The 26827-nt window shown below is 40.5% G+C and overlaps 1 protein-coding gene across 7 annotated transcripts in view; it reads right to left on the reverse strand.

Moving 5' to 3' along the window:
- Window positions 1-26827, reverse strand: part of CRACD (capping protein inhibiting regulator of actin dynamics) — a 119446-nt gene that overhangs the window by 3446 nt on the left and 89173 nt on the right. For all 7 annotated transcript variants that reach the window (XM_048942999.1, XM_048943004.1, XM_048943002.1 and 4 more), the window contains 7 exons: window positions 21766-21901; window positions 12658-12822; window positions 10205-10270; window positions 8752-8934; window positions 4185-7296; window positions 2438-2628; window positions 1414-1582 (listed from right to left, as the gene is read on the reverse strand). In XM_048942999.1, the coding sequence (XP_048798956.1) occupies window positions 1414-1582; window positions 2438-2628; window positions 4185-7296; window positions 8752-8934; window positions 10205-10270; window positions 12658-12822; window positions 21766-21901 (4022 nt within the window). The remainder of the gene's footprint in view (window positions 1-1413; window positions 1583-2437; window positions 2629-4184; window positions 7297-8751; window positions 8935-10204; window positions 10271-12657; window positions 12823-21765; window positions 21902-26827) is intronic.

A 26827-nucleotide genomic window follows, 5' to 3' on the forward strand; every position in this document is an offset into this window, starting at 1 on the left:
TTTAAAAGTTTTAAAATTGCATAGATAGCAAAAATTACTTCTTTGGAGCAATTGTAATGATGCATTATTAACTGTAAGTAGTAAATGAACAGTAGCAGGAGCTACTGCTGTAGGCAGACACTTTGAAAATTGAGTAATTTGAAAGGTTGAAGTAATTTATGCTATTTTAAAGGCCGTACTCTCTTAGCAGTTCCTGGTGCAGAAGATTCAAGTGCAAGTCTGAAATAGATCACATTTTTTCAATATATATATATTTTTAAGCCATTACAGGAGAATTCAGCAAACCTATTTTAAACATCTTCTAGCCTGATCTTCTGTTTATACTGCTCTACTAACTGTGGTAAACCCAAATCAGTGTGTCATTATCCATAGTGCAGAAATACTGGCTTGTATTATATTTGTGGTGCTGATAATGGCTGCCTGACTCCAACTGTAGACAGTGCTCCCATGGATATCCAGTCACTGTTTCCTTTACCACCAACACAGTTCTATGCTTTCCCTTTAAGGAAATTCAAAATCTGTGATTCCTCCTGAATTTCCTCCTGAAATTCAGCTGATACCTGTATGTACTTTCAAAGAAGTCCACATTTACAGTGCAGCTTATAAAAAGGTTTAATCTTTACCTATCCGTATTCCTCTCCAAAACCTTTTGCCTAGAACTATAGCTACAACAGTTACTTCCCAAAGGTCATGGTATTTCATGTATCTGTTTTACTGTTCGTGCCTTTTGAATGTAAAATTATTTCAATTTATCTAAGTGACAAGTAAAGAAGTCAGTCAGTCCTGGTTCCAGCTGTCCAGACCCGGTACTTGGCTGGAAGAGAAAAATCCTAAATTCCAAAATGACAGGGTAGCCTCAATTTTGTTTAATTGGTATTTGTATTTTTGAATGAAATGAGTACTCAAGTTTCTGGGGGAATTTTTCTCCTCTTCAGCTGGGGATGTATGGGAACATGATGCAGCTAATTGGCCACACAGGTGCATTTAGTAGAGGTTCAGCACCATTTGCACTGGGAGCTAACCCTTAAACTAAAGGCAAAACAATATTGCAGTTGCAATTTACAGCAAATCAAGTTCCCTTAAGTTCACCGGTCTTGTTCCAGAAATATTTGTTGCATATGGCATGGGGAGAGAGCCTAATGTCTTGGTGGTTTGTTTTGTTTTGTTTTGTTTTTATATTATTTTTTAAGTTAATCTGGGGCAATCCTGAAAAATTCTAATAACTTGGAGAACCAAGTTAAAATGATGTACTGGAAGCTGAGGAGACTGCAGCAAGTTGTGCTGAATGCAAATGCATTTATAATTGTAAGGGTAATACGAGAGAGGAAAAAAATCATTCACTTTCTCAAAAACATGCAGTACCACTTCTAAAACTACATTTCTGCTTGAGTAAAGGTGAGTCTCCCACTGTACCTGTCACAGAAGCTGGAAGGGTGTTAGACTTCTTCAGCTGCTCCCTTCGTTCTAGTCTTGACACAGCCGTCTCAATTTTCTTCTCCCCTTCTTGAGGTGTAGATTTCTGCAGTGTGCTCATTTTGCTGCTGCTGCTGCTTTTATTATCTGATTGATTGCTGACAGCAGCCTAGAACAGAGGAAAAATGGTAAATGAGAATCTGTCATAAGGCAACCAGAAGTAAGAGGTGTTGCACCTGATGCTTTCATTCATTGCTTGTCCTTTCCTCTGCTTTCCTTTCAGGCAAAGAATCCAAACAATCCGATACTTCTAAAAGTAGTAGTTATTAAAGCCTGTATAAGAAAGCAGAAGAATTAGTTTTTTCAAGTTGTCTCTTCAGTCAAAATATGGAACACTGTGAACCACTCTACCTGTTACACAGAGGACAGAAGAACAGGGTGACTTCACACCCCTGCTTCACACCCCCACACCAGTTACATGTGTTTCTGACTATAGATCTGTCTGAGAAATGTAGGTCTCATCACAGACATTAAAATATACAGTTACCCACACAGCTTCCCTTTTTACCATCCATAGTATCTAGATACAGCATCACAGCTTGTATAGCCTGTTTTAAGCATTTGAAAGTTTTGTATGACAGTTCATTTCTTTCATTCATCCATATTGTGTCCAAGTATTATGAGAGAAGTGAATTCAAACATTAATGTTCACCTATAAATGAAAATAGCAGTACTCAAGCTTTGAAAGAAACATGTTACGTACCATTTTTCTGCTGCACCAGCTGCCCAGTGGGCAGGCTTATGATTACCACCAACTTCCCCAGATATTAAGGCATCAGAGCTTATACTGCGACTGTCACAGTGTTGCACATTACTTTCTACTGGAGCAAAAGGCTGCTTTTTACCCACTGTCATCTTAGTTTTTGTGAAGTCTTAACAAACCAACTGCACATGCAAATACTTCACATAACAACAACTGGCTAGTACTTTTAATGGAACCATCGGTGTTTCTAAAGCTATTTACATTTTCTTTAGCCAGCTTCTCTGCTTGCTTTGCCTCTCTGGCTTGTCTCCTCTCTTCCCTAGTAGCTTGCTGCTCACGAAATCCCTTCTGTTTTTGCAGCGCTAATGTGATCCACAGTGGTTGTGAAGTTTCAACTTTTTCCATCAATTTAGAGCCATCCAAAGAGTGTCTGCTCTGCAGGACTGGTTTTTCTGAAAGAAAACATGAAGATAGTTGGTTGAATAGGGGATATCCATTGTCTCAAGTAACCAATACAACTTCCCACCTTGTGAAACTGCAGCTAAGCTCATGGACTTCTGTGCTATTCACAGACCTTCAGGAACTATCAGATTCTGAATGAGTTTTTAATGCCTCAAGAATACGGCCTAATTCAACACTCCAGTACTTCAGCCAAGTTGAAAGTTCTGTACTCTGATAAATGCACTCTTAACATTTTTTTTTAAATTGCTATTTGAACAATAGTTGATTTCTCATTCAGTGTGGTGACTCAAGAGCAATGAAAGGTGGATGTAACCTTTTCTTCTGCAGCACAAGAGCTTTCTGGATTTTCCAAAGCTATCTTATATCTCCACCAAACTGGTTCAGAGACAACAAAACCTGAATTACTTCCTTCTTGCTCTTGTTGCCTGTGGCTATTCCCAGAAACAAATCAGGCTTTATTTAAGCAATTACTTGAAAAGCTTCATTGAAACTAGTAGCCAAAGCACCTATAAGTGTGAAACCACATAACTAACTTTAAATATCTACACTCATGTTTGCAAAAAAGTATTTGAGGCTAAAAACATCTCTGACAGCAAGCATCTTGTACAAAATTGAGTCTTGTAGTCAGTACAGAGCTGTGTAAGGCACTGATGGTAACTGTGAGCAGCACTGTAGGTGCAAATGTTCTCCTGCAGAGCACAGAAACCCTCAAAGGGCACAAAGGCCCTGCTCTCCTAGAGCACAGCTGTGCCTCCAACTAGTTTCCAAAATCCTCATTTAGAAATGAAAGGAAAAAGTCTATCTGTGTTCACAGAAACTGTAAGTAGTTCGCCGAGATGCAATTTTAGAAGTCTTGATGTTTACAGAAGTCAAGAATGGGGAAAAAAAGGGATTTCCCAAATAACTGCTGAATTCTTGGCCTCACTCCTCTGAGTGTCCTCATGCTGACAAGGTACTTTTTCCAATCATACTGAGCACTCTTTCAGGACCCAGGGACTTTCAACCTTCCTCTGAAGAGCCACTAGGGCCACTACACACTTGTACTACTGAAGAGTGCTGCTGAAGTGCAGACTCATGCCCTGCTGTAGATTGATAGACAATATGCCCAGGTCAGGTACTACAAGGGCAGCTAGATCTTATTTCCTTTTTTAAGATCATTTTAAACTACATACTATTTGTCCCAGAATAAATACAATATGCAAATTATAGAACTGACTCCCTCCACTTTGATGGCACCATTACACATAGAACACAAGTCCACATTTGCCTAACTAGGTAACATCTCTATCAAGGAGAACTCACTTCTGTCACCTTGAAATTCACTTTCTGAAGCAGGACATACTGGCTGCATTGAGTTTGTGTGTATCTGAATTAACCTGTGGGGTTAGGAAGTCTCATTCATTCAGACAACTCTATGCAAAGCAGTGGCACTCCACACATAATATGTCAGGTAAAAATTATAGCTTAAGACCAGAATTCTTCCTCTGGACTTCAGTATCTCATTTTGGAATTGCAGACAATCGCTAAATGACTTTTAAGTACATACCTTTCTTCAATGGCTCAGGCTTTTTGTCATTTTTTTCTCTCCAGGGAATACTCAAAGATGGGAAAAACGACTTCTTTTCTCTGATTTCTTCCTCTTCATTTTTGCTCTCGTTCGGTGCCACCGCAGGCACTGCTCTGTCATCTTTTCTCCAGCCCCCATCCGATTCAGCCTTAACAAACCTCTGCCCCAGTGTATCAGCCAGGTGTGATCGGTTCATTTTCAAGAGAGGAGATGATGGAGGCGTTTGGCTGGCAGGCTTTGGAGCTAAGGCAGGTTTCTGTGGGAAGAACGACTTGCATGCTGGTTTCTCATGAGGAGGTAAAGCGCTCTGGCTGGTGGCTGGCAGTGGTGTGCCCACTTGTTGTGAAGTCTCCAACACAGTAACTGAAGAATCTTTTGAGTCTTTTAAATTCCCATGGACGTTTGCTTTCCCTGTACCAGGGGATGTACTCTCCTGTGTAGCAAAAACAGCAGATTCCTGTTCACCATCAGCTGTGAGTAGTGGGTCAGGCACACCATCAAAACTGTCTCCTGCACTGTACCTTTTCTTTTTCCTCTGCTCTGCCTGTTGATCATAATGGAAACGTAAAGAATAGTTTGTCCTCCGTAACTTTATCCCAAAGGGAGAAACATTTTCTTCTCCATTTGGTGCTGGTTTATCTGGTTTTTTGGTGCTGTTGTTCTGCTGATTTTCCAGAGCACCTGGAAGTTCAGACTGGGGTACCTCCTTACCTGGAGAACGAGGAAAACTTGGAACAAGAAAAGATGGAAGATCTTTTGCAAATTTACAACCTTCTGTGTTGTCTGTAATTTCACTGTGTGTTTCTATTTTCTCTTTAGCCATTTCAGATAAGTTATCCTTTAAAGCGGATACTACATCCTCATTTGCATCAGTGCATGACCCAATGTTTCTTCCCACAGCCACTTTTTCATTGCATTTTGCTGCACTTACATTCTCAGTGCCTGAATTGGTTTTGGAAGCTTCTGAAAATTTCTGCCACGCTGGTGTTATTGTGAACTTTGCATTTGCAGATAGGGTTTTCCTCAAGTTACCATGGGGAGAACCTCGTCCCCGGGGCGTCCAGTCATCACTGTGTCTGCAGGCACTTACTCTGTCTTTCTCATTGTATTTGCCATTTTCTTTATTCTTTAAGATTCTAGAACGGATAGAGGCCCACTCAGCTAACGTGGCTTGGTCCAATGCCTCTTGTGTGTATTTGATTTTACTGCTGCTGGGTTTGGGACCTGGAGATTTTTTCTGGGCCTTTTCTGGTGAAGGAATATCCACATTTTTTTTCTCTTCTGTTAAGCCAAGCAATGATTTACAAGCTGTGTCCTTTATCTGGTTCAGGTTAACTGCTGTGCCACACAGCTGTGCTCCAGTAACCAGAATAGCTGTATGGGGTACACACACAGATGATGGGAGCGTATGAGAGCCCTTGCTTGAGGTGTGCATCATGCTATCTTTGACAGATGGAGAAGATAGTCCTGCTCCTCTGGCAGGCATGACTGGACTCAGATTTACTTTCTGAAATATGATCTGTTTATCTCCAGAAGACACTTGAAACGTGAAGGGTTTGGATGCAGTTTGTCTTTCATCTACCTCCTGCCACCTAAGTTCTTCCCCTATTCGCTTTTGTTCTTGAGCATCAACTTCTCTCTTCAGTTTCTGGGCCAGGATTTCTTCTACTGTTTTACTCCCTTTTTCTGGCTGTTTGATTTTTTGCGGTCTTGGTCTTTCCTGGAGCTTGTCATCTCCTTGATTCCTATCAGCCCCCACAGAACACAGCTCATTCTTGTCATTTTGCTGCTCCAAGGATTTTTCCTGTTGCTTTTGAAGAAGATTTTGCCCTTCTGTGTCTATTTTCTGCTCTTCCAGCTTGTTCCACTCTTGTTCCTTTTGCTGTTTCAGTTCATCTTGTTGCACAAAGTCTGTACTTTCCAAGTGCATTTGTTTGGTGAGTTTATGTTTTCTCGGCTCTTCCCGCCTCTGTTTCTTCTCCAGAAGCTGCTGGGGTTGCTCTTCCTCTGTCTTTTCTCTCTCCTTCAAATGCTGTCTTTCTTCCTCCTCTTCCTTCTGTTGGCTGGGTACCTCAAACTCTTTCTCTTGCTTCAGTTTCATTTCAGCTTCTGGAAGCTCTTTCTCTTCTAGTTCTCGTCTCTCTTTTTCTTCCTTATTTTGTTCCATTAGTTCTTTTTGTTCCTCCATCTGGTTTCTTTCCTCTTCCTCCTGACACCATTCCTCAGTCTCATGTTGCATCAGTTCTTCCAGCTCTAGCTTCTCGTGCTCCTCCAGCTCATTTCTCTGTTGCTCCTCCAGCTCCTTGTGCCTCTGCTCTTCCAATTCCTGGTGTTTCTGCTCCTCTAGCTCTTGCTTCTTCTGCTCCTCCAGTTCCCAACGCCTCTGTTCCTCCAGCTTCTGTCTCTGTTGTTCCTGTTCCTGGCATTTCTGCTCCTCCAGCTCTTGTCTTTGCTCCTCCTGTTCCCAGTTCTTCTCCAGCTCTTGTCTGTGTTCCTGACACTTCTGTTCCTCCAGCTCCTGTCTCTGTTGTTTTTCCCATTCCTGGTCCTTATATTCTTCCAGTTCCTGTCTCTGTTGCTTGTTCCATTCCTCGCACTTCTGCTGCTCCAGCTCTTCTCTCTGTTGCTCTTCCAACTCCTTCTGTCTCTGCTCTTCCAGTTCCTGGCATGTCTGGTCCTCCAGCTCTTGCCTCTTCTCTGCCTCCAGCAGTCTTCTCTCCTCTTCCTGGCAGGTTTGCAGTTCAGTTTTTGAAGATATGTCTCCTTCGAGGAGATACTGACTACTCTCTTTTTCATTGTCCCTTCTCTCTTGCTCTTTTTGCATCTGCTCCTCCAGCTCTTGGCACCTTTGTTCTTCCAGTTCTCTCTGTTCTTCCATTTCTACAATCTGCCTTATCTTTTCAGCTTCAAGGATCCCCCAGTGATCTTCAATTCTTTTCTCCTCTGCCAGCTGAAGCTGCTTTGGCTCATCTCTGTTCTGGATTAGTTTGTCTGCAGTGATGTGTCCATTATAACCTGGATATCTGTCTACAAACAGCTCAGTCTCTAGATCCTCTGGCTCAAATTCTGTTATCGTTAAGCTTTGTGATCCCTGAAATAGGGAGGCAAGTATGGAATTACTTAACATTGCCTACTGGCTTATTATTCTTTACAGTGAAAAAAACTATAGCTTGCAAATGCAAAATAATGTCTTTTCTTTAAAGATAATGACTCAGATCTGGAGCCAACACATTTCAATTTACAGTTAATTTCTTCACAAATACCACACCTCTCACCTGTACAGGTGACAGCCTTTTTAAGAAAGAAAATATCTCAACAGTGATAACTACAGTGTTAAATTAACGGTCGCTATTAGAAGTACAAGTTAATCCAGGCTGAGATCTGCCATTTCAGGAGGCTGAGAAATATGAAGTTTCACACTCTGTTCTATTACTTAGAACTCTGTTCATAAAGCTCAAAATAATTAGCACCTGCCTCAGGGCATTTGTTTTGCCAGCTCTTTTGTGACAAATCTAATGTTAAAGAAGAACTGCAATGCTAGTCAGGAAAGAACAGTGCTCAGGGGCACAGGATTTGGTTGCTTTTCTCAAAGCCTTGCCACAGTGAACTGAGTCTCTGTTTCTAACTGCTGCCCAGCAATGCTATACTGTTCCAGGGCACACGTTAACTAGTGCCTGGTTCTGCGTGTTTGCCCTGCAGCACTGCCAAGTAGGTGCAGTGCCTGCAGTAAACAGAAGGCAGATCTTTTTCACAGCTTGCTTTTTATCTCTATAACAAAGATGAGCTGCACCTTAACAGCACTGCCCAGCACTTTCCATGAGGAAAACAGCTCAGTTAATGCCCTGCCCAGCTTTCATCTGTACAGTTATTTGGCTCCAGTTAAACAGAAAGAAACTAAATTCTTAGATTGAATATCTTCATTGAAATAGTGGATAAGAAGGATCAGTGCCTTCTCCTATATGTTGTGTTAGTTGAATAGTCCCATTTATAAATGCTGATGTCAGGATAAAAACCAAAGTAACCATGCAGTAAGCATATTAGAGCTAGGATTTGTTATCTCGCTCTCAAAGCTGTAGGAAGAGCTGCATTACTCATGTCTTTCTCTTTTCTGTGAGACAATGATGTCAGCACTGTCAGGACCTGCACCATTCTTCCAGAAGCTTCAGACCACGGTATCCTAATTTTTATTATTACTTTTTTAACTAGATTAGCTCGAATCAGAAAGTTCTCTCGAGTCTAGAATACTAGTGGATGTACCTCAGATTTAAATAGCATTTGTTTCAGCTAGCAATGTGAAAACTTTGTTGCATCTTATCTCCAGGTAGGGTTTCATCTTTAGGTCTTGATTTCAAAACAAAATAATCATCTATTTTGTTTTAGCCTGAAGACACAAGATTTGTCCAAGCTTTCACTAGTTGCCTCCAATTAATATCAATTACATCTTAAGGCAGTCCTCTGCTACTCCTGGTGCACTCAGTTATGGCTATTTAGTACACAGCTTCAAAAGCAACCTCCTCCTCTTGTTATTTCACTGAAGGTTCCATACCTTTGTTAATCTCTTGTGTTTTCTGGTCATTCTCTGCTTTTTTGGCTTTACGGACAGTTTGTGTTTAGCTGCACTGTTGTCTAGACGAGCAACAGCCTGGGGAATTGCATCCAGATTGATTGTTTCAATTGTGCCAGAACAGGAAAATTGTCTTTTTGGCCGGGATGACTTGACTGGAGTTACCTGTTTGTATCACAAATACAAGAAATCTCTATTAAGTTGCTCACTCAATTTAAAAACATCATAACAAACAAACACACATACAACAGAACTTGGCAGTTTTGATTTCAAAGGAACTACTAGCTTATAACCAACAATTTGTTATCTCAAGCCCTATTTTCTCATTACAGAAGTTGTGAACTTTGTACAGTTTGTAACATTTTTCTGTTTCCGGAACCTCACACATTTTCATACGTTTCACTTAAATAGTACTCAGAATATCCTAGCCGACTTTTTTCACAGAAAATGTCAGCTCTGCTCATAAGCTGTTGGGATCAACAAGGGCAAAGGCAGAGTTTTCAGCAGCGTCCCTTAGGACATTTTAAAGTTTGCGTATTGTAAAACATGTGCATCTTTAAATAATTTAGATGGGACGCTTCAGGAAGAGTAAATCAGAATGACTTATTAAAGCACTATAATAGAGCAGCTACAGAGAGGTACTGTCTGTGTGGTAGATGACTAAGCTGTAGGGTCTCAGAGCCTCCAGACAAGCCTCTCTCCACAGCCATGTGGAGATGTCCAAGCAACCACAAGCACCAAGCAACAACAAAAAATGAAGTATGAGAATACTGGCTTTGGTGCTTTTCCTTATGCACTTCAAATGTTTTGGTTCAGAAACTGCAAATCCAAGCAAAGTGATTTAGTGAGACAAGGGGCGTGAGTACAGTGGAACTGGATGCCTACACATGTAAGAGTGAGCCTGGAACCACAGCTTCTCCTTAAAGCACTGAGCTATCATCCCAAACCTGTGTTTGGCACAACTCCAGTGGAAACAGAAGACAGAAAAAAAGGGAGAAAACGTTTTCTGTAAGGAAACAAAGTCCCATGCATTGTTTTCAAGACAGTCCTGCAATTTTCTGAGGTTAAGCACATGCTAATTAGGGAACCAATTATTTAAAGCTGATGGAGCATTTTACATACACTTACTGAATTACATGTAGACATAACAAAGTAGTAGAAGTACTTAGGAAAATCATGGCTCTGTGACTAATACATCGAAAGCAGAAATGCTGTAGGGCCAGCAGAGAGATTTCTGCTGTTTCCTGCAGTCAACTCTCACTACAGAAACAGATTTCACAGTCTTAGTGATTGCTGATTTACTATCCTCAAAACCATGCAATACTCACAAGATCTTGGATGATGATCATGAATCAAAGAAATGTATATTGAAACAAAAACCAACTGTTAGGCTTCTAATAGCTAAAAATGGAAACTAACTCAAAAGTTTCGTTACCTTTTCTTCCATTTGACCTGTTCCAGGCAAATCCATCGGTCTCAACAGATCTGGAGTGTCTGCTGGCTGAAAAAGAAGATTAGCACAGCTGGATATTAAAACTACAGAATCTAATAAATATGGTTCAAGGATCTTGTGAAATCATGCAGTTACAGTAGATTCAGTTTTCTCAAGTCTTATTTCCTGCCTGCAGGACTGCTGCATAAACAATTCTTGTTTCTAAATACTATCATTTTCTCATTGCTCCTTCAGTGACTACTGTCAACAAGAAGAAATTGCTGCTACTGGACACTACAGAAGGTGAAACACTTTCTTAATGAGATAACTAGATTCAAATGAAAGAGCACAACTTTTCAGGATTTCAGGCAGCTCTTAATAACTTTATTTTCTCCTGATCTAGGCCCAGTGAAAACTAAGAACCTGGTCTGTGTCCAGTCAAGCATCAGTTCTGCTGCACAGAGCTGCAGCTCAAGATCTTCAATAACTCCCGCTCTTCACAGAGTGACCTGAGCCTACCAGAGCTCCATAGCTACTGTCCTGCTTGAAGCCAGCTCACACAGGGGGATTCTAAAGCACAGGGGTAGAAGCACCATTAATTGCATCCAGAAACATTTTTTAATTATTATACCACAGTATTACTTCACCGCTTAATGAATGTTTGGATCCCATTACACCAAGTGCATATAAAATTTCCTTCTGAACAGATTAATAGTACAAAGCATAAAAATATAGCTTAAATATAAGTCTTGCCATTGATCCAATTTAGGAAAATCAGAAGCCACAAGCCAGTATGGGAAGCTTGAAGCGCGACAGTGCTACATGGTCCCAGCCACCAGCTCCCCCAGACCCACACAGATAAGCACGTGGAGCTGCTACAAGACCAATAGAAGAGACCGGAACTGAAACCAAGCAAGGTGCCATGCAGCAAAAGTCTCTGATAAAGCAGGCAGCAAGTAGCGCTCAGCAGGATAAAGCAAAGTGCTGAGCACTCTAGCAACTCAGCAATGACTTACTGGTATCTACCTATGTACTTGGAACCGCGATCTCCTGGGAATACTGATGTTCACTCCTTCTGTGTTATGAGAAAGAACTATGCAAGGCAGCATTAATTCTGTTTTCAGACCATAGTACTTGAAAGAGAGGCCTGAACCTCTCTCTATTACACAAGGGAACTCCTGTGATTTTTTTGTGATTCTTCTTTCCAGTTGGAGGTCACCAGGTGGTGACGTTCTGGTCTCCCGAAGCACAAAGACCATCTGCAGAGGTGGTGTTGGATTGTTCTCCCAATTCCAGGCTATGTAGCCAAAACCTGCCACAGCCCCACTGTGCTTTGAGGCACAAAGGATGCTCTAAACTGATTCCTTCACAAGAGATTATTTGTGAAGCAGAAGAAATACACCTTACTTCTAATTGCATTTCTGGACTGCTGAGGGACAGGTGTGAGCATGCAGTTCCTACCCAAGTGCCTAGCTCCCTGACAGCTCCAACTACTGCCATGAAGCAAGCAGTAACAGAGTTACGCTGCCTCTTGAGGCGGACGAAGACTGGGCCACCTCAGCCATAAATCTCTCTTCCACACATTTATCTTAACACAGGCATGACCTGCAGAGGACATTCATTACCTTTCACATAGCCAGTGCTGCCTTTAGCACCCATGAGCAGAGGCTCATGCCCTGGTTCCCCTCCAGGATTTTATGGGCTGCGTGTACATGGTGAAGTTGCTGTGTGCCTTCCCCTGGCACAATGTCAGCCTTCTTCAGGCAGGGAAGACTGCCCATCTGTCTGCCACAGACATGCCTTCAGCCATTACAGCAACTTCCAGAACCAGCATCACAGCACAGAATTTCCAGAGAGATTTCATCCCTTGCTGTGTTTCTTCAGCATGAGAAAAAGCCCCTTCTAGATACCTGCAGTTCCTGGTATCAAAGTCTCTGTATAGAACCTGAGTCATTTGAATTGCACTGTGCATTTGGGTTTACAAACCATTCTCCAAATGTTTCACCACCTTGCATGTCTTCAGTTCCTGTCCAAGAGGAATATGGGTGTTTACCCCAAGATCACAGATCTTGAGGATTTAGTCTCCATACCTCTCTCATTTTGCAATGATTTTTGCCACAGATGCTGCGCACAGCTTTCTGTGCTAGAAAAAACATATTTCAAGACATATTCAGTTGCAGTTAAAAATCCGGTCTGCTGGCTACCTTGTGAGTAACACATGCTTTGCTGGAGGTTCAGAGCAGACAATCAGATGGGCAAAACTATGGGACCTAACTCAGGAAGCCAAGAGCACACACTTCTCACCAGTCCAAGATGCATGAGCTGTGCAATCCCACCCACATGCAGCAGCCGCTGAGCCTGGCTCAGCCTCGCTGGAGACATCTGTTATGCCCTGGTGAACTTTACTGGTTTATTATCACCATAAAGCCATGAAAACATCAATTTAAAGTGCTTACTTTATTACCACTCTCTGAGAGCACCGTGTCCTGCTGAGAGTCAACCTCCATGAGGCTACCGAGAAACACATCCTCTTCTACACTAGCATTTGCCTCCCCCATTGTCCTCCCAGAAATTGTCATTTGCGGAGGCTGCCCAAATTTTATATCCTTGGCCAACTGTTGCTGAAAAACAAAAAGAGGGAGAGGAAAAAAAAAAAAAAAAGGTATTTAGATTATGAGCAAAACAATCAAAATCTCCCAAATGTTCCCCTTCTCCACATGGAAGCAGCACAGAAATACTCAGGACAAGTTTTGGCTCCAGACAAAAATAACATCCTGAGGCACATGTTGCTGCAGTTTGGTGGCCCTTCCCTCCTTATTCCCCCCACAAAGTGACCAGGAATTCACCGCCTAAGTTCTGGTTTGAGGTGGTTAGCTTCAGTTTTAATCAGTGCTGAAAATTTATTGTGAATTTTGTGAATGTTGCAACTTTCCGTCTATTTTCATAACCTATGTCCTAGATTAAGACTGCTTATAAAGCTAATTAATTACCAAGACTTACCATCACAAAGAAATGATAAGATCACGAACCAAATTCAAACTGCCCAGTATCTGGTTCCTACATGGACCCCAATACGAGTTTCACTGAGAAATACAGAAGCTCAGAGTAGGTATCACACAGAACAAGAGTGTATCTTTTTCCTATACCACAAAATCATGAACATGGCTCAGGTGAACAACTGGCAAGGGAAGGAATCCTTTAATAGCACAGGGTAGACTTCTGAAAGGATTCAAGTCAGATCAGCCTTCCTTTCATCGTTGCTCAGTGGACAACATTCTTGCCTAAGTTTACCTATACCAACTGCAAAACATTATCTAACAGTTTGATACAGAAATCTGGTAAAAATTCAAGCAGTTTGTGCCCATGTGAATTTTGGCAGAAAATGATGCAATTCATCTAGTACAGCATGTTGAAATAGTGGGCAGTTTTGAATGGCAGAGGTTTATTTCCACTCAGATTACTGTTCGTGTATCCTCTGTCTAACAGCAAGGGTTCCACAAAATCCTCCCAGATTTCTGTGTTACAAATATAGCTCTCTGACTTGAAATGTTACAATGTCCACTATGCAAGAGGGAGTCAGAGAGATCAAACACTGTGAAGGCTGTAGCTGTGCTCTGCTCCTACAGCTCCTCCGATACCAGTAGAACACTGCTTCAGAACAGCTTCTTAATTCAATGTCTTTTCTAAATTGAGTTTCCTCCCTGGTTCATCCTAAAGTCATATTCTTGAGAAACAGCTCTTCTCCCAAGCAAGAAGTTGGAACTGACAGGATTACTCTAGTAACTAACCAAAAAACTAAAGACTTGGGCATCTATTACACAATGTACACGTGAGTACATGAACACCTACATGTGGTGCAAACTGTTTTGGTGGAAGGGAGATCTGTTACTCTCTCTGTCTTCTGATCAAGTTCTTGATCTAATGCGAGTGCAGCATACGGTGGGAGCTGTGTGTCAGTCAATGAAGCTATTGTGCTGAGTGGGATTAACTTTAAAAAGTACAGGTGTTTTTAATAGCCATTGAGGATACAATGGAAAATTATGTACATGTATTCATAAAGGTTTGAAATTATGTTTTCCAGATATTACCAGGAAATAGGATAACTTCAGTATTTCTGGACTATACACAGATTTTTAAATTACTTTGAATTGTAAAGGTTTTTATGCTCAAACACGCATGAGTTAGTTTAAAGATATAAAAAAAATCCAATAGCACTCACATTACTTATAGGACAAAAGGCTATTTTTGTTATTATTTGCTTAAAAAAAAACCAACAATAAAAAAATACACTTAAACTTCATTAACAGTTTTCCAAGGCCTATTGCTTTCAGTGCACACTCATCTACAAAATCAATGCTGAATACTCAACATCTAAATCTCAAATAGCTTATTGTTACCACTAAGCAAATTTATTCTGATTGCTTTCACAAAGCAATATAAAATCTGTTCCTTACTCTTTTCTGAAAATGTGCGTGCACTCCAACCAAACTGCAACTATTTTCTTATAAATTCATACAAATACATTCTGTACCTGGGGTTCATAAGATCCCCAAGACTGCACCATTCCTGAATGAAAAGATAAAATCCACAGGTTTGACTTGGAGGAACACATTCAGGTAGCGCAACCCAGAGATGGAGAGAGACATTTATTTAAGCTTCAAGTGCACTGAAAAGAGACCATATTCCCTGAAAAGAAGCATCTGCTTTGAATTTCTTAAATGTTTGTCTTAGACAAATATTCCAGGACACATCTATAAACCCTGTGCTGACAGCACGTGGGCGACAGTTGCCTAAGGAGGATTATTTGCAATTCCAGTCATTAGAAATTGCAGGCGTGACATTTTGCTGTTCCACGATTGTGCAGTCACGCACAGGATGCTTAAATACCCTGCAGAAATATCCACACATGAATACTGATCTCAGTTAAATGCACCTGGTTTCTTTTGGTTTGTGCAAAAAGGCTTTTAATTTAGCAGTCAGAAATTACCATCCTGCACCAAAGTCTCATTTGTCAGCTGGAAACAGCTGAACACCTCCTGCCTGTACCTGCCACTTTCAGTCTTACCAACTCCAGTGCAGTTTCTTCATCCCTCAGTTTGCAGACAGGTATTTTGCACAGACATTATAAAACATCCGCAGCGACAAACTGCTACCACACTTGACCATGAAACAACAGCCAGTGGGCCCACATACCAGAGCTTCTGAATTGGACCACTAAGCTGGAACACTGGCTCCAGCCACAGCTTACCTCATGGCCACATTTTCTGTGGTGCATAAGCTTGTCTGTTCACACCCAAAGCAGGTGGCTGTGAGCAAGGTGCCATTCAGCACGGAGCAAAGCCGTGCATGGGAAGTCACAGCTGCCTCCACCTCCCCTCTAGAGGAACAGGAATCACACTGGGCTGCTCCCTACCTAGGCGATCTGCACCCTCACCTCTTCTGGCTCACCAACAGCTGGCTTCAACTAGGAGGAGTTGTGGCCTTGGCTCTGTAACTTCACTCTGCCTTTGCATGCTGCAAGGTGCAGGAGGTCCACCTCCAAGATGACTATATACAGTACAGTGTTTACCAAAACACAACCTTGGGGTCACGATCCCACTGCTTTAAGATATTCCGTACTGTGGTTGTTAATCATGCATTTAGTTAATAAAACCAAAGAAATATTGAGAACTTAGAAAAAGGTTTATACTTTTGCACTTGTTCCATTTTGAAAATCTTCCACAGCAATGACCATGACACAGACTCAGTTTTACTTCATGCAAAATAATTTGCTAGAACATGATGCTACTGAACCAACAGCTTTACACCAGCTTAACATTAATAGCTTCAAAAATAAAACTCCAAAGTGAAATTGCTCTGCATTATTTGGCGCCTGCGGTGAATTAAAAACCTTCAACTTTAAAAATGTTATTTGTGTTCATACAGGAAATGCCATAGAACCAACCTTCCACATTACCCCGCAGTGAGCCCAGATGAACATCTCCTGCACAGGCTGCACATCTCTTTCATTCAAATTTGGCTATTCTTCCATGTACATGCCTGCCTGCCTGCATGCATGCTGGATTCAGCCTTCTGAAACCACATCATTCTTATGGCTCTGTGTCTGGAGTGAATCCAACCTGGATCCACAGAGCTACTTTCTCTGTTCAGTTTTAAATCATTAAAATAGAGAGCATTATTCTGGCTGATCCTCTTTGAACAATTCTCAGAAGAAATGCTGGTAATATTTTCCCTTCAACTCAAATACCTATTTTTCATGCCTGTTTGCCCACATATATAAATAAATTATGCTTTCTAGCTTTATGTTGCTGTAAAATTACTAATCCATCAATAATACATGCCCTAAGAACAGACTTAACACTGAAATCCTGCTTGGCCCCACAGTTTCTCACAGTGATCAAAAAATCAAATGAATCAAGAATGTATAAGAACAGGGTGAGCCCACACTATGAATACCACCATAAACACTCCTAGGATTCGTGGCGCCTGAGCACTTTTGGAGTCAACAGCAATTTGGAACCTTTTATGAATGTTTAATTGCTTTTTGAGCTTTTATAAATAGAAAGGAGGAAGAGAGAATAAGGGGATGTGTCCCAGAAGCGCTAGAACGATTTGGAAAAAGCAATAAATCCAGTTTGTAAAGTAGAAATTGTCAAATGTGAAGAAAAAAATTAGGATTCACTGGCACTAGAAATATTGGCACTAAAGAAGTGATTTAAGAAAAATATAAAGCTGGGCAATCATTTAGTGAAAACTCACTCCCAGTTCTATAAAAAGAAGAGCATCAAGTTAAAAGATATTAGCTCTGAGGTTTAACGAACAGCCTTTACAGCCTTGCTGAGGTCTGGACAATAGCAAATACAAAGAGCAATGGGGAACAGGTTGGACGAATACACACATACAGTGCAGAGCAGGGGAAGCCCTGGCTTGATCATTAGCTATAGTATGTTAATGACTAAAAGAAATGCATACCAAAACTGACTAGTTGACAACAACAACAAAAGTACTACCAAGGCATTCATCAGTACAAAGCCAGTAACATTTGAATTTACAATTTGGTTCCTTAGAATTTGATCAAGAAGCCCAGATCTCCAAAATATGTTTTTATCATAATAAATCACTGTAATAAATGATGTTTTAAACCATACATCCACATAAACTGAAAACATTTACCCAGAAGTTCCTAGATGCAGTAAGCTCTAAGACATACTCAACCTATAATATTTCTTGCAGCTTACTGCCACTGCCTGAGGGATGTCAGAAATATATTCAGTGAAGGCAAAAGGCAGTGAACAAGCTGTCCCTCCTGCTTGCAGGGCTAGAGCAGTGCCACACCATGGTATTCTCACAGCAAAGAGGAGACAGTGGTCAAGGCGCACCAAGATACTAATACTGAAAACAGGTTTTCATTTTACTTACTAAAGTTCCTGTGGGTCTAAAAGTAACCATCTTTTGCTCTTTTGGTAACCTTTGCTGACAAACATCATCAGCAAGATCTACAATCACAGCTGCAAAATAGGAGGAGATTGATCTAACATACTTTCAAGAAAGGACAAAAAAACTTACCTTTGAAAGGCAAGTCTATAAAGATATGCTTCCAGAGTCTCTTTCTGGCTTGTTCTGATACACTGCTGGATTTAGGCCTTAAACACTCCTTAGTTCTCATTGAGAGTCTTGCATAAGTAAAGCACCAGACCCTGATTAATTAAATGAGTTCAGCATTAAGAGTACTAAGAGTCTCTTGGTGGAAGCAGATTCAGGATAGACTTTCACACTTCATCTTAAAAACCAGGTAATTATAAATCTTGGCAGATCCAAAGGACAAAGCAATGACTACTTTTACAATAGTAAGTGGCTTGAACTAGCACAAAAATAACAGCTTCGGGATACAACAAAGCCTACCTGAGGTTAACAAGAAGTCTTGCTTTTCTCAGCTCAAATTCTAGCACACACTAAAACCTTAGAACATGACCAAATCCATTTATGGAAAGCCTGATGAGATAAATGCTGCTAAGCTGAAAATCAATAAAAATAAATGAGAGCTGTGCCAGAAAAAAATAGTTTACCTTGAACATATAACCAAAAGAAAGAAACATACAACCAATAAGAAACGGAACCAGCAGCATCAGTCCTGCATCATTACACAGCTCTTTTTGTGAGTTCATCAACACTTCAAAGGCAGATGAAATGCCAGGGGAGAATGGGAAACACTTCAGTGGTCAGTGGAATGAGATCCAGCATCATCAGTATTAAATTGCTTGTGTCTCTATCCTGATTTCAAAACCCTTTCCATAATCATAATTCCCCTATGAGGACAGGCTGAGGGAGTTGGGCTTGTTCAGCCTGGAGAAGAGAAGGCTGCGGGGTGACCTCATTGCAGCCTATCAATACCTGAAGGGAACCTACACCCAGGAGGGGAGTAAACTCTTCAAAAGGGCTGACAACAGCAGGACTAGGGGAAATGGTTTTAAGTTGAAGGAGGGAAGATTTAGGTTGGATGTTAGGGGGAAGTTCTTTACTAGGAGAGTGGTTAGGCCCTGGAATGGGCTGCCCAGGGAGGTCGTGGATGCCCCGTCCTTGGACGTGTTTAAGGCCAGGTTGGACGGGGTCCTGGGCAACCTGATCTGAATGTGTATGTTTGGTGGCCCTGCTAGGCAGGGGGGTTGGAACTACATGATCCTTGGGGTCCCTTCCAACCCGGGTGATTCTGTGATTCTGTGATTCTGTGTGATTCTGTGATCTGTAATCAGTTGGGCTTGTCAGCACGTTGTCTTTTTCAACAAAGATTTAAGTTTTGCATGAATTTTACTGTATCATCACCCACAATTTCCTGAGGATTGTTAAAATCTCCAGAGGTTTCCGCCTCCACTTGGAGCACAGTAAGTTCAGAGTCAGCACAGAGCTCTGAATTCTAGCATTACTCCTATGCTGAGAAGCACCTTGCCATGCAAGCAGAAACTGGAAGAGGTTTAGAAGAGATGACTGACTCCTTGCTCTACCTTGATCTTACTCTTGTCAAGTGTTGTAATGGGCTGCTCAGAGAATTGGTGGAGTTCCCATTCCAGAAGGTATTTAAGAGATATGTGGACTTGGCAATAGGGAATATAGCTTAGTAATGGGACTTAGAAGGTCAGTTTGATGGCTGAATTTGATGATCATGAAGGTATTTTCCAACCTAGATAATTATACAACTCAAAACAATACAGACATTCCCAGTGGGACTGAGCTTGCAGAAAGGGATTTCAACACAAACAAAAAGTTCTGATATTGGAGAAAGCGTATCAATGTTTTCTGTGAATGAAAAATCACACAGCAAAGAAAATTAACCTTTTTGAATACTACAACAGAAAAAAGGAAGGGCTGCAAAGTGATAACTGCATAAAACCTTCAGAAAGGAATGGTGGTCTGAATAATGGTTCAGAACTTGGATCCAATTCTGAGGTCCACCTAAAAATGTGCAATGAGATTTTTGGCATGATCCTGTCCTAAAACATGGGGAACAGCTGTGGAAATCATGGCTACAGTAATAGGGACAGTCATGTCCTGGACAGCAGGCTTTGCAGAGGTAAGAGGTAGCCCCAAGTTCATTATAAGGAGCCTTCATTTTGGGTTATGAAAAAAATCCAGACGTTTGTATGGATGCGTAATATCTGCATAAAGATGCAAATACGATGCAAAAAGATGCAAATGTCATTTACAATTTTTTATTTGTTTTCTATCTGTTTGAATGGGTTGCTCTGGATGTCACCATCACCAGTAGAACAGGAAAAGCTGAATCAGGGATGCGTTACAGGCTGGGCTGCAGCTCTATGTTAAAATGCTAAGAAGGAACCAGCTGCCTTTTGACTTTAAATAAAATAAGCACACCTTTGTAATGAGGCAGCCAAAACAATACTCTCCCTAAAATACATGTCAGTAACCACCAAAAACAAAAGCTTATGCAAAATCCATATGAACAAAACTGTGTATCAGTAGATATTCTTGCTGTACCTTTCAAGAATTATTTTTATTTTGCTTGAGTTACTGTTTGCTTAATGAAGATGGTTGTTAGCAAATACAGTAACTCTTAATTTTGAGCACTTCTCTAAGTTTAATCATAGAGTCACAGAATGGTTTGAGCTGGAAGGAGCCTTAAAGATGTCAAAATCTAGTTCCAGCACCCCTGCTTTGGAAAGGGTTGCCATCTACTAGATCAGGTTCTGCCTCCCAACCAGGCCTTGAATACTTCCAGGGATGGGCGTTCACAATATTGAAAGCAATAATTTTCATGGGAAACTGTAGGGTGTTCAGATATAGAAGGAGAAAAACTTCAAAGAGAAAAGGTATTAAGAGAGAAGCTGATGTTCTGAAGCCAAGACAAGGTCCAGCAGGCAAGGAGGGCACAGCTCCCTGCTGAAACCAGTCAACTTTGCATACAAAGGACACTAAAGCATTCTATAAGTGAGGTCCAACTACCCCACGTCTTTGCCCAGAGCCAGTAATCATTTTAAATATGACTTCTAGCCTAGCAAGTAGAATGCATTTAAAACTAAATGACACAGGGAAATTTAAGCTGAAAAAACAGCACAGAGAAATTGGAGCTGTCCTAGCATGGTTTTTACTTTGAAGTTTATCTGTAGTCAGCACAGTCAATGCCATTTAGGTGCTATATTTGCTGACAGCACTGTACAGGAAAAAAAGAACAATTACATCCTGAAATTTTACCTGTTATTTCACTCACTGGAAAAGCTGAACTCCAGTTAGCAGTTTGGAGGTAAAAGAAATCACTGATATTTCACTAGTCATCTACAGGGTAGCGGCACCTACACAGCATTAACAATTTACCAGCATTGGACAGAACATGCCAGCAATTCTCAGCAATAAACTGATAAATGCTTCTGAAGAACAGCTCTTTCAAGGTCTAGATAAGCACAGAGATAAGCATAAGCTTTGAATCCTACAGATACACAAAAAGTAAAGCAAAAACTTAGGTAGAGCAGGAATGGGATACAATTCTGGAAAGGAAGGGAAAGCAGGTCATGTAAAGCTCTTTCAAAGCAAATATCCAACTGAATTGGCTATGTAATTACTGATGTACTTCTTATTGCAGAGAGTTACACATATCTGCCTTTTGTAAGCACTGCCCAAAGAACAGGGAGAAAAAGATTGCGAAAGAAATGTAAGTACAAAATGATACTGAAATGAGCTTTGTGAAGAATTCTCACTCTGTAGGCCATTTGCTGTCACCTGAGCCCCGTTTCTTCTCCCCACCACATCTGCAACCAAAGCATAAGGATCAGGGGATGTCAATCCCATGAGTTCGATTCATATGAATTCCACAAGATGCAAACACCCATGCAGTTTCATGCTTGCAGCATCACTGATGTACCTTTCTAGATGAAAACCCAGACCTCCTGCAAACTATCCAAACTGCTAACACAGCTTTTGGCCAGATAATTGCCTGCTTAAAAGCAGCCCCCAGGCCTAGAAAGCAAACCACCTTTATTCACACTTAATATGTTCTGGAGCTCCAGAGACCATTTTCCACCACATTTTAAATATTTTTCCCACTTGCAATTCCTTACCTGAAGAGTTTTGACTTTTCCTAAAACGTTCTCTTGTGACATTGCTTGGATGGCCTGTTCACTCTCTGTTCTCCCATCAGGTATAAAAATACTGTCATGGGAAAAAGCTCGACTGCCCATAGAATAATGGGAAGACCTGGAAAACAGTTAAAAAGTACAGCAATTAATTTATGAGAGCATCTCTTCATATCATAACTGTGTTGCTGCATAGATTTTTCCTCCCTTTTCTACATGAAGGCTTTGACCATTCTCAGAAGAGAGGTCCAAATCTCTGTTACCAAAAGGCTGATGATTCCTTCTCATACAGTTTCCCTCCTTGGGAGGATGTAAAGTAGGATGGTTTTTAATAGAAATGCTGAAAGGTTAAATCAATTTTCCTTAGAAGCTTCAGATCTAAACACTACTTTTGGGATACAGAGTAGTTTATGATGATGCATACATTCAAAAAGAAAGACAGAAGGTCCAAAGTAAAGGTAGGACTAACGCAGGCAGAGGTAATACACTGTACTAGTCTACTTTTAAAGAACAACCTTGTCACATTCATTACTTAACCATTTCTATCACCTTGAGTAATCACACTGACAATAAAATGTTATTAAACTGATATGAAGAATATCAGACCATTCCACGTGTGTTTTATTAGCAACAAACAGAGAGATGGCCATATGTTACTGTTAAACTAGACACAGTTGCAAAGGTAAGGAGTGCATCAGGGACAACCTTCTTACATGCCTGCTGTAAACCAACGGGAAAGAGATTACACCAAAAGGTTCTCCAGGAAAACTGAGAATTAAAAATAAAAATAAAATAAAAAAAAAGTTTGTGAGAGTTCCTAAACCTTTCAATTTAATAACCTGTTTTCAACTCCACTGAATCCATTTCAGCAAACTTACAAACTCTGGGGAAAAAAACAAAACCACTGAACAACTTTTTTACACCAATCTAACCAACATAACCTTCTAGATGTAGTAGAGAACAATATAAACAAATTAAAAACAATATAAAGCAAAAGCAAGGAAGGCAGATCCTTCTGGAGAGAGATAAGTAAAAAGACAAAAAAAAAATTAAACCCTCATATACTTAAGAAAAACCATATACTCTCTTTTTCTCCCTCTAAAAATGTGGTGGTTTAATAGCACACAACACAGTCCTATTCATGTATTATGGGATGTATTCAACTTGTTGATTTGTGTTTTGTCCCCTAGGATATGGCCATCATTTTTTAAATAACAATTATAATATTTTCTCACAAGTAGAAACGCTATAGAAGGTTAAAATAACACTGATTATGTTATGTAGGATGCTCTAAAAGTAATGCCTCCTATTTATTTCCATGAAAAATACAATTGATACAAAGAGAATAATAACATTACTTGATAGAGCAAATTCTCAGCTACAAAATACCATTTTACAACACAATCATCACCAAGGCTATCTATTTTCACCAGCCTCAAACAAGATCCTGCACACCTCACTGGTAAAAATCAGCACCAGTAAAGTCGACTCACTGTTACTACCACTACTGCTGAAACCCACCACCCACCTCCTCACTGTGCTCACATCCGCTGCCTGGTCTCCCTAAACATCTGGGAAGTACCAATGAATGGTAGTGGGTGCCACTGTTTTCCACATGGAGGAATTCAGAGACATACCTTTACTTCACATGCACTTCTACATGTGAAGCCATTTTGTCAGACTGCCCCTCTGCTGCCATCTGTCACACAGCGACGGAATGTAACTGAATATTGGTGAGATATCAGTCATATCAGCAACATCCACCTCACAGATCAAGATAAAATAGGAGGCATTACTTGCAGAGTAGCCTTTGCATAAGGTATTGGTGATCTTTATTACAAGATTTTGTACAGGTTGCCTGAAAATAATAGGAAAATGGCCTCCCACAACTTCTCTGTTTTTTATATATAGAATATATTTGTGTTCATTAAATATATCATCCAAGCTTTTGGGATGAACATGTACAGAGCTCACTGTATCAGTCCACTTTGCGTTTAAGCACAGAAAAACTGGAAAACTACTTTTTTTAATCCAAGATTACTATTTGAACAACATGCTTCATTTGAAATAAATTAGCGTGCAATCAAGCAAAGAGTTGTTTGATATTCCATAGCATTTTTAGCCATCAAAGAGGGGAGCATTTAACTGATGCTATATACTATTCTAGATTTTTTTTAAATAGAAGCCTCAATTTGATTGCCTTTGGCTGCCAAGGGTAATATGCCTTCTTTTAGAAACCTTCTATTAGAGAAACCATAAAAGTATATTTTTAAACTCTCTTCCAAAAGGGGTTCTGTACTGAATCATCATGACTCAGCCTGTACACAGAGCTGTGGTGGAACTGTGTGGCCTTGGAAGACATGACAGAAAGCTACCTTCCTTGGCCATCCAAACACCAGACCACGAACTGTAGTTTCAGAAATGTCCCCTAAATGGAAACAAAAATCACAGCAGGTCTGGCTTGCAAAATGAGGGTTGTGAAAGCTTTTTTTTTTTTTTTTAATTTAATCATTCAGATGAGTTTGAATTAAAAGCTCCAGCATTACATTCAACAAAGGTAATACAAAAGTCTATGTACTCACAGACCTTTGCCTGTGACCAAAATCAATGGCAAGATTTGACAAATCAGCCCATGCTAACCACTCCTTCATTTGAATATTGATTGGTTGAATATGTGAAATGGCAGCAAGTGCAGAAGGCAAGGACAGCAACTTCTGAATTTACAGTTCAAATTTTACCTTTGAGCTGAAGACATACAAATACACTATGCTCCAAAGAGGATCCTCTCTCACAGATTCTTCTAGCAATTCCGTGGTTCAGACACAGCTTTGCCTCACAGTTACTCATTGTGCCCATGGCACTGATGTTCCCTTTACACAGAATTTTTGTTGCTGTACAAGTAACATCAAATGTTGCACGTTTACCCCCATTCTTTTGTTCACCACAATTAGTAGACAATGGCTGCAATATTAAGGCACCAAAGAGTCCATTGATTTGTTTGCCAATGGTGCTTGACCTTACTAATGTATCTGTTAATATCTAAGAGGGGAAAAGCCAGACTGCAACTTTTGAACCAAAGAGGGTTCATTAGCAGTTCAAATCCCAAAGCTTCATTTATCCAGGAGCAGGAACTGCCAACTACAGGAAGTTCCCAGTAATGTGAACCCCCAAAATGGAAAAGAAGACAGACTGTTGAGGTCAGTGCCAGTAGACTGTGTGGCTCACAACTGTGGGCACACCATTTCCTTGTTTTGCTGAGGAAACCCTTGGTGGTCAGATCTCACTCCTGCCTGTGAGCTCATCCACAAAAAAAAAAAAAAATCTCCTGTAGGTGACACACAATACACTGAGATTTGGCTATATGCAAATCTGTGTTTATGACTAGCATGATCAGACTTAGTAAAACGTCACTGAAAGCCTCCTTTGGGACACCAGATCATGTGAAAGAGCTTGGGAACTTTGTGACCTGCAATGTTGAACATTAAGACAAAAAGTCTCAGTAGCCTATCTCTGACAAGTGGCCACACTGGCTGGTTAGGACCATGCTGAGCATCTATGGCATCTCTCTGATATTCTCCCATACACCCCCTGCTTTAATTTCAGGCTCCGCCTTATTACAAGATGAAGAACAAAAACAACATTGCAGAGCTGAGGACAAGCCTGCATTTTGAAAACTTCTGTTTTTTGACTTCCTACCAAAACAAACATAATAAAAATGGTCAGAACACAAAACATTTGCATGAAACCCTGCAAGGAATTAACCTGGGACCTCTCTCTTCTGTATCCCCTCAAAACGTGCTTCAGATACACCGGCCATTTCAGCACTGCATGACTGAGAAATTCTGAAAGCCCCATGTCCAATACCCACTAAAAATGGTTTAACTTTTCTTCTTAAACATCTTTCTAGGCTAAACTACACCAGAAAAAGCATATTCAGACTTTGTAGTAACTTTGTTTCTTTTACAGGTGAGTTTAAAAAGCATTTAAGGCGATCTCTGGACTATCTGAATTTTACTCATTTTACTCATTTGGATCCTTTCAAGTCTCTCCAGCTGTGAGTCTGACAGATTATATTACAAAGGTTCTTTTTCCACCCCGTTTTTCACTCTCCTTGCGTTCTACTTTTAGAAAGACTGAATTTCTTTCAAGTCATAACACAGTAGGAATAATTGATTCTCCTTTATTTCTACTACCATTCTTACAGCTGAAGATTTTCTCAGAAACCTTTACACAGTAGAATCCTCCCAGTTCACATCTACAGACTGTTTCAGAAAACCCTCTCCTCAATTAAAGGGCATGTGGGCACCAGGAACAACTCTGGATAGATTCAAGTTGTGCCAGAGAAATGGGTTACAGATGTAACCATGGCTGAAGTTGTGGCTCAGGCCTAGGAAAACATCAGCACCAATTGCTAAGTATTTCTGCAGGTAATGTTGACAATGACACTTCAGAGGCTGCAATTGAATCGTAATGTGACTCACTTCTGGAAACCTGACTGAATTAAATGAATTATGGATGTGCTACTCCAAAACGCACAGCCCTTAGAGCAAACCCTTAAAGATCTCTGAAGATGTGTTGCTACCCAAGTATTCTGTTCCAGTTTCACTTTCAGTACACAAATTTTCAAAATTATTAATTTTTTTTTTACAGTTGGTGCAAAGGTAAATTTAAATTCCATGAATTCTCAGAGCTTTCTTTGCTCTACTTTCATCTCAGTATAGATCCCTGAATACAAGAACAATTTTTTTTTTCTCAGAAAAAAAATAAGAACAAGAGCAAACAGGAATATTGTTCTTTGGATCCCCATCAGTCATCCATGACTACACACTGTGTCTGTATAGCATGGGGCCTTTTATCAGCTCTAGCTAGTCCATATTATAAATGGGTGACGTATTACCCTTTCTTTCCTTATCCTCTTTCTTATCCTTATCCGTGCTCCTGTCACTTCTTTTATGCCTGCTTAATGGTTCACGTGAAGCAGCTGAGGGAACTTATTTAGGTAAATAACTAACTTGGAAAAAATAAAACCCACATCTTCCTGGTCTGG

Source organism: Lagopus muta, chromosome 4 (assembly GCF_023343835.1).
Source record: "Lagopus muta isolate bLagMut1 chromosome 4, bLagMut1 primary, whole genome shotgun sequence".
Classification (NCBI taxonomy): Eukaryota; Metazoa; Chordata; class Aves; order Galliformes; family Phasianidae; genus Lagopus; species Lagopus muta.